This window comes from Macrobrachium nipponense, chromosome 5 (assembly GCF_015104395.2).
Source record: "Macrobrachium nipponense isolate FS-2020 chromosome 5, ASM1510439v2, whole genome shotgun sequence".
Classification (NCBI taxonomy): Eukaryota; Metazoa; Arthropoda; class Malacostraca; order Decapoda; family Palaemonidae; genus Macrobrachium; species Macrobrachium nipponense.
The window spans coordinates 126,017,472-126,025,730 of NC_061107.1; the positions used below are offsets into that span (position 1 = coordinate 126,017,472).

Sequence of the window (8,259 nt, forward strand, 5' to 3'; positions counted from 1 at the left end):
GCCAAGTATCTGGTTACTACACTTACCATTTGTACTTGCTAGTACAAGAGATCCTTTTATTCCTGGGTCTGGGACACCCTTTGTACTTAGGGCACAGTTTGTTCAAGTACCTGGTTATTACTTACCTCACTACAGCCGGACATCTGACCCTTCATCACAAATACTAAACGACTGAATACTCTAAAGGTAATAGTGATCCCTTTTTTAACTGAACAGTCAAGAAAACAATCAGTCTTAAGTTCATTAAAATAGGTGTAAGGTAATCTTAAATAAAGGGCATCACTCCTGCAATTTCAAATCTAAGTATTTCCCTGATTCTGTTTTATTTGTGGGAAACGTCACAATTATCACTCTATATTTCTACCTAAACAAAAAAATAAAATATAATACTGGTGATATAATAAAATGCTCATATAAATTTCAAATACAAAATTTTATTTCTAAATTCAAAATTTATAAGTGAAATTCACAATCTCAGGGAAATTGTTATTACTTGAAAACAAAAGTTTAATTAATTCTTGAATTAATTATCAAGCAAAATTACATAAAAGTTTATCAAGAAAATTAATTAAATTAAATCATAAAGCAATAATTAAATTTGAAATTATATTTAATTAAATACAAATTAATTTGCAAGTGTTAGATTCAAAGAATTACATAATAGAATATTATTCAAACTAATTAAACAAAATAAAAACAAGGCAAAAACATAATGCATAATATGAAAACAATTAAAGTATTGACAGTACAAACATTAAGCATATAAAATTGGATATGTCAAAAGAACAAAGCAAAAATTAAATGTGTTTAAAAATTGTAATTTTATCCAATGGTAAAATAAAATCTTGAAGTGCACTTCAAAACATTTGTAAAAATACCTGTTTACGCAGCTGCCGCTTAAAGGCCTGTTACACACACTTACACTTTTGTGGGTGCCTTCACAAAACTAATAGAAATAATACTATGTTCAGATTCCACAAACAACACACATTTTACTAAGAATTATGAGTGACCAGCTCGAATATAAAATTAATGTGAGGTAAATTAAGTTACTGAAACAGCCTCGCAACCGAGCGAGCGAGAGAGAGAGAGATTTTGAGAGAGAGAGAGAGAGAGAGATCCTATCCCTCATGCCAGCGGCTAGGTCTCGAGATCGAATGAAAGGTTTTCTATTCCCATAAGCGGATGGACAATTAGCATCTAGTTTAAGACGAAAACATATTACATCATCTCTCTATGTTAAACCATGAATAACATCATTGTACGGAACCTCAAGGACTCAATGCAGCCTGGGAGGTCCTACGCACGTGTTTGCGCCGATAAAGAAATCAGCTGGGTCAGGCCTTCGCGAGGTGTGAATAACAACCTTCTCTGTTACTCTCTCTCTCTCTCTGTCTTACATACGTCTTTCCTCTCTCCGCCTTACTTAACATGTGTTATCTTTAAATTTGGGAATCTGAACACAAAACATACATTTCATAACATGATACGCAGGTTCTGAGGTGAATTAATCATATTACCACAATTATAATTGCATTACAAAACTTACATTTTAAGATTCCTCCCCCCAGAAGATTAGTTATTCCGTGGTTGAATCCAAGGATTCACAACGGGATAAATAATCGGCAACTACATTGTTCTTACCAGATATGTGCTCAACCTTTATATTATACTGTTGCAAGCACAAAGACCACCTGGTCAGTCTTTGATTATGGTTTTTCATCTGCTGTATGAATGACAGGGGATTGTGATCAGACAACACTAAAACTTCTTCATTCCTAGGTCTGTTCACATACACTTCAAACTTTTTCAATGCTGTGATTAAGGCTAGAGTTTCCTTTTCAATAGTTGCATAGTTTTTTTATGCTTTTTCAGTTTTGAAGACAGGAAACACACAGGGTGTAGAAGGTTATTTTCATCTTCTTCAAGTAGAACAGCTCCAATTCCACAATCAGAGGCATCAACTTGTATCACAAATTTCTTATTAAAGTCAGGAGCTTGAAGCACTTGTCTTGAAGTTAAAATGGCTTTTACCTTTCCAAAGGATTCTTGACATTCTGGAGTCCAAACAAACTTAGCTTTGGGACTAGTTAAGTCTGTCAAGGGAGCTACTACGGCTGAGAAATTTGGACAGAAATGGCGATAGAATTCAGCCATGCCCAAAAATCTTTGTGGTTGCTTCCTAGTAGTAGGGGGGGTAGCCTTATGGATACCTTCTGCATTAGCATTCACCGGAGCAAGAAGGCCTTTTCCAACTTCAAACCCAAGGTACTGAACAGTCGCCTTCCCAAACTCACTCTTCTCTAGGTTGACTGTTAGTCCTGCCTCTTGTAGTTTCTTGAAAACACTCTTCAGGATCTGCAGATGTTCTTCCCACGTTGTAGAGTAAATGACTATGTCATCAAGATATACACCTACTCCTTCTATAGATCCTAGCAGTTGATCCATCACTCGCTGAAATGTGGCTGGTGCATTCATCAGACCAAATGGCAGTACAGTATACTGATACAATCCAAAAGGAGTAATAAAAGCTGACAGCAACTTTGCATTTTCATCTAAGGGCATCTGATAATATCCCTTCAATAAGTCTATCTTGGAAACAAACTTGGCTTGCCCAATATTATTAAGTAACTGATCTATAAGAGGCAAAGAATAATTATCAGCCATACTTATGGAATTCAGTTTCCTATAATCAGTACACATCCTAAAGGAGCCATCAGGTTTCTTCACTAACACACTTGGAGAACTGAAGTGACTTGAACTGGGTTCTGCTAATCCATGTTGCAGCAAATACTCGACTTCCTTCTTCAGAACATCTCGATAATAAGGTGATAAGCGATAAGCTCTTTGCTTGAACGATTTTCCATCTTCTTTGATCTTGATTTCATGTTTGGTCAGATTAGTACGTCTGGGTACATCTGCAAAAATCTCTGTGAAGCTTCTAGTCACTTCACTCAATTCCTCACCTTGTTCAACATTAAGATGTTTCAGTTTCTCCTCCAAATTTTCCAAAATTGATTAATTATTCATCTTGCTTACAGCTCCCAATTCATAGCCATCATCGTCTTCTGTAGATGAAGTTGTCTGTATTATTGACACAGTTTCAGTTCTAGTTTCTGAGAAGTAAGGTTTCAGAAGGTTCACATGTATCTTCCTCTGTCGTTTTCTTCTTTCTGGTGTTTCAATCATATAAGTTCTATCACTTAACTTCTCAGTTATCCTGTAGGGACCTTGAAATTTATTGGTAAGGGGAAATCTCTTGACTGGCAGAAACATTAACACTTGTTGACCAACATTAAAACTTCTTAGCTTAGTCTTCCTATCATAGTTCCTTTTCATTTTCTCTTGACTCATTTTCAGATTTTCTAAAGAGAATTTTCTAATCTCTTCCAACCTTTTCCTTAAGTTCTTCACATACTCTCCTTGGATTTCCTCTTTATTTTCTACCCAATTTTCTGCAAGAATCTTCAAAGGTCCTCTCACTTCTCTTCCAAAAATCATCTCATTGGGTGAACATCCCATGCTTTCTTGATAAGCATTCCTAACTTCAAATAACATTAAGGGTAAACCAACATCCCATTCTCTTCCTGACTCAGAACAATACTTTGTCAGCATACTTTTCAATGTCTGGTGGAACCTTTCCAAGGCACCTTGAGTTTCTGGATGACAAGCAGTTGATAACTTTTGTTTTACCCCTAATAAGTTCATCACATCATGGAATAACCTGGAAGTAAAGTTCGTTCCTCTATCACTTTGTACGATTTCTGGTATACCAAACTTTGAGAAAAATGCCAATAGTTTCTCAGCAACTATCTTGGCAGATATGTTTCTAACAGGGATTGCCTCAGGATATCTGGTAACAGGACACATTAATGTCAACAGATATTCATTTCCTTTCTTCGTCTTCGGAAGCGGTCCAACCATATCTATAATCACCTTGTTAAAGGGTTCTCCTCTAACTTCTATAGGTTGTAGGGGGGCTTTCTGAATGGTTTCATTAGGTTTTCCAGTGATCTGGTGATATTCGCCCCATTCAGCATTTCCGGGTGTATCTGAAGGTCTATACTTCCTCATCAGCAAACATTCCTTCAGATAATAACAGGTAGGAGTTTGTTGCATCTCTTCCTGATCAACAACTCTGAAGAACAAATCAGCTAACGATGCACCCCTCTTCTGCAAGTCCATTAGCTTCTCTCTTGTTACCTGTCCAACTTCAATAGTTGAACTATCACTATCTGCTACCTCAGCTACTGCAGTTTCACTACTATCTTCAGGAACTCCTTGACTACTCGGAGTCTCTTCAGGAACAACAGATTCTTCATTTTCTTGGGAAATCTCTTCTCGGTCAGCTCCACAGGAGGCATCACTCCCCTGGAACAATTGTTCTAAGTTCAAAGACCCTTCACTTGATCCATCTTGGGCGTGCAAATCCTCAGTTTCTTCACCAACAGTCATAATTCTCCTCATAATTCTGGTAGTTACACAATAGGGAACAGTGGGGGTGGGGGTTCTATTCTCTCCAACTCTACCATAGGACTAATCCTCAACGGTTTGTCTGTCACTACAGGACAAGGAACAAATGGAACACCACCAACTTCATTTCCCAACAGAACATGTACACCTTCCACAGCCAGTGAGTCCCCCTGTCACCAATTCACAGGACAGGTGTAAGCGGCATATAGGAGTTACTTCCTCTCCTCCTATACCCTTCAAAATAACTGTATCTCCAGTGAGATTCTTCTCTAACATTGGGTGAGCATCACATAACACCACACTATGGTTGCTCCCTGTATCATGTAAAATCTTGACTGGTACCTGCACTTTCTCTTCTTGAGTTGCCAGTGTACCCTCATAGATATATGGCTTAAAGGCCTCCAAACTGCTCAGCCACTCACTGCTTGAAGTTACATTTCCACTGGTTGCTAAACACTCAGCTTGTTTAGTTTCAGTCCTCCCTGTAGTCGGATTCTTCCTCACATTGTTCTTAACAGTCTGTTTGACCTGGTCACCTCTTACTATTTGACCAACAGGCTTGGACTGCTGATAATTCCAATAACACTCCTGACTGAAGTGTCCTGCTCTTCCACACTTAAAGCAGACAACATTAGGCTTTTGTTCCAACTTTGTCTTGCAAAATTTAGATGAAAGATTTCCAACATTCAGCTTGCTGAGGAGTATTATTACTTGTAGATTTCCCATTTATAAAATTGCTTCTGAAACTTGGATGAGACTTAAAACCTGGGCGTGGTTGATTCTGGTACTTGACATTATAATTGCGCCTGCTACTAATTATATTGTAGTCTTCACTCAGTGTAGCAGCTTTGTCAAGTTTTTTAACCTCTCTCTCTCTCTCTCAAATAGGCTCTTATATGCTCAGGAATACCTTTAAAATATTGTTCTAAAACAACTAACTCTTCTAACTCTTCAAAAGTTGTAACTTTAGGCTTGCCTGCCAACCAATCTTTTAAAACACCTTCTCACTTTATAAGCGTAATCCAAGAAAGTTACTTTTTCATCCTTTCTTAAGTTTCTGAATCTTTCATTGTAGTACTCTGGGGTCAACTTGTATACTTGTAGCACATTATGTTTGAGCACCTTATAGTCTTTACACTGATCAGCTGTTAAGGCTAAGTAAGCGCTTCTCCCTTTACCAATCAAGACACTTTGTAGCAAAACTGACCATTTATCTTCTGGCCATCCCATACCTGAAGCCACTTTCTCAAAGTGATCAAAGAACTCATCTGGAGCCTCTTCAGTAAACTTAGGGATTAATTTCTGCACTCTTACTACATCAAATGCAGGGTCTTGATTACCATGGTTAGGGTTAGACGGTGTTGCAGGTAATGTGGATCTAGCTCTTATCAATTCCATCTCCCTTTCATGTCTTGCAATTTCTCTTTCCTCTTTTATCCTTTGCCTTTCATCTTCTGCTGCTTTTTCTTCTTCTCTTTCTCTTCTTTCTTGTTTTTCCCTGTTTACTCTGTCTTTTTCAGCTTGCATTCTCTCTCTTTCAGCCTGTATTTTCAGCTTAATCAAACTTTCTTCTGCTTCTATGCATCTGATTTCTAACTCTGCATCACTTTTCTCTTTCTTTTCTACTTGTTTATTTATAAAATCCGCCTGTGCTTCATTCAACAACTCTTGAGCCAGTTCTAACTCATCATCATCAGTTATTCTACCAGAGTCTATCAATGCTTGCATGACAATGCATTTGATTTGTGCTTTTATCATGCTACTAGACACATGACAACCACATGCTACTGCTAGAACACTCCACTGTGCCTTAGTCAGAGTAGTTTCAGACAACACTTGGATGGAAGGGGCTGCTAAAAATTCCTGAGTATCGAATGGAGCCATTTTTCTCAAATACATACAATAAAATGCAAAAACAAATATATGGTCACTCTTCTAACACCACCAGTATAAGCTAGAGTGATAATGTGATTTGTTTTCCTCCCTGGTTTCTGGGGATCATTGATACTTGGTACATAAAGTGCCAAATATCCCGGGTCTCTGGGCACCATTAATACTTGTGGCGAAGTGGCCTAGAGTATCTGGGTCTGGATACCATTAATACTTGGTGCATGAAGTAGTCAGAGATCTGTGTCTGGACACCATTAATATTTTTTAACCCAAATTGCCAAGTATCTGGTTACTACACTTACCATTTGTACTTGCTAGTACAAGAGACCCTTTTATTCCTGGGTCTGGGACACCCTTTGTACTTAGGGCACAGTTTGTTCAAGTACCTGGTTATTACTTACCTCACTACAGCCAGACATCTGACCCTTCATCACAAATACTAAACGACTGAATACTCTAAAGGTAATAGTGATCCCTTTTTTAACTGAACAGTCAAGAAAACAATCAGTCTAAGTTCATTAAAATAGGTGTGAGGTAATCTTAAATAAAGGGCATCACTCCTGCAATTTCAAATCTAAGTATTTCCCTGATTCTGTTTTATTTGTGGGAAACGTCACAATTATCACTCTATATTTCTACCTAAACAAAAAAATAAAATATAATACTGGTGATATAATAAAATGCTCATATAAATTTCGAATACAAAATTTTATTTCTAAATTCAAAATTTATAAGTGAAATTCACAATCTCAGGGAAATTGTTATTACTTGAAAACAAAAGTTTAATTAATTCTTGAATTAATTATTAAGCAAAATTAAATCAAAGTTTATCAAGAAAATAATTAAATTAAATCATAAAGCAATAATTAAATTTGAAATTATATTCAATTAAATACAAATTAATTTGCAAGTGTTAGATTCAAAGAATTACATAATAGAATATTATTCAAACTAATTAAACAAAAAAAAAAACAATGCAAAAACATAATGCATAATATGAAAACAATTAAAGTATTGACAGTACAAACATTAAGCATATAAAATTGGATATGTCAAAAGAACAAAGCAAAAGATAAATGTGTTTAAAAATTATAATTTTATCCAATGGTAAAATAAAACCTCGAAGTGCACTTCAAAACATTTGTAAAAATACCTGTTTACGCAGCTGCCGCTTAAAGGCCTGTTACACACTTACACTTTCGTGGGTGCCTTCACAAAACCAATAGAAATAATACTATGTTCAGATTCCACAAACAACACATATTTTACTAAGAATTATGAGTGACCAGCTCGAATATAAAATTAATGTGAGTTACGTTAAGTTACTGAAACAGCCTCGCAACCGAGCGAGCGAGAGAGAGAGAGATTTTGAGAGAGAGAGAGAGAGATCCTATCCCTCATGCCAGCGGCTAGGTCTCAAAATCGAATGAAAGGTTTTCTATTCCCATAAGCGGATGGGCGATTAGCATCTAGTTTAAGACGAAAACATATTATATCATCTCTCTATGTTAAACCATGAATAACATCATTGTACGGAACCTCAAGGACTCAATGCGGCCTGGGAGGTCTTACGCACGTGTTTGCGCCGATAAAGAAATCGGCTGGGTCAGGCCTTCGCGAGGTGTGAATAACAACCTTCTCTGTTACTCTCTCTCTCTCTCTGTCTTACATACGTCTTTCCTCTCTCCGCCTTACTTAACATGTGTTATCTTTAAATTTGGGAATCTGAACACAAAACATACATTTCATAACATGATACACAGGTTCTGAGGTGAATTAATCATATTACCACAATTATAATTGCATTACAAATTTTACATTATAAGATATATATATATATATATATATATATATATATATATATATATATATATATATACACAGTCGAAAGTACCT

The 8,259-nt window shown here is 36.5% G+C and overlaps 1 protein-coding gene across 1 annotated transcript in view; it reads right to left on the minus strand.

Moving 5' to 3' along the window:
- Positions 1 to 5,439: 5,439 nt before the first annotated feature.
- The window catches only part of LOC135215933 (uncharacterized), a 4,496-nt gene continuing 1,676 nt past the window's right edge, over positions 5,440 to 8,259 (minus strand). Inside the window, exon 2 of the mRNA XM_064250888.1 lies at positions 5,440 to 8,257. Coding sequence (XP_064106958.1) covers positions 5,440 to 6,372 — 933 coding nt within the window. The 5' untranslated portion in view covers positions 6,373 to 8,257. The remainder of the gene's footprint in view (positions 8,258 to 8,259) is intronic.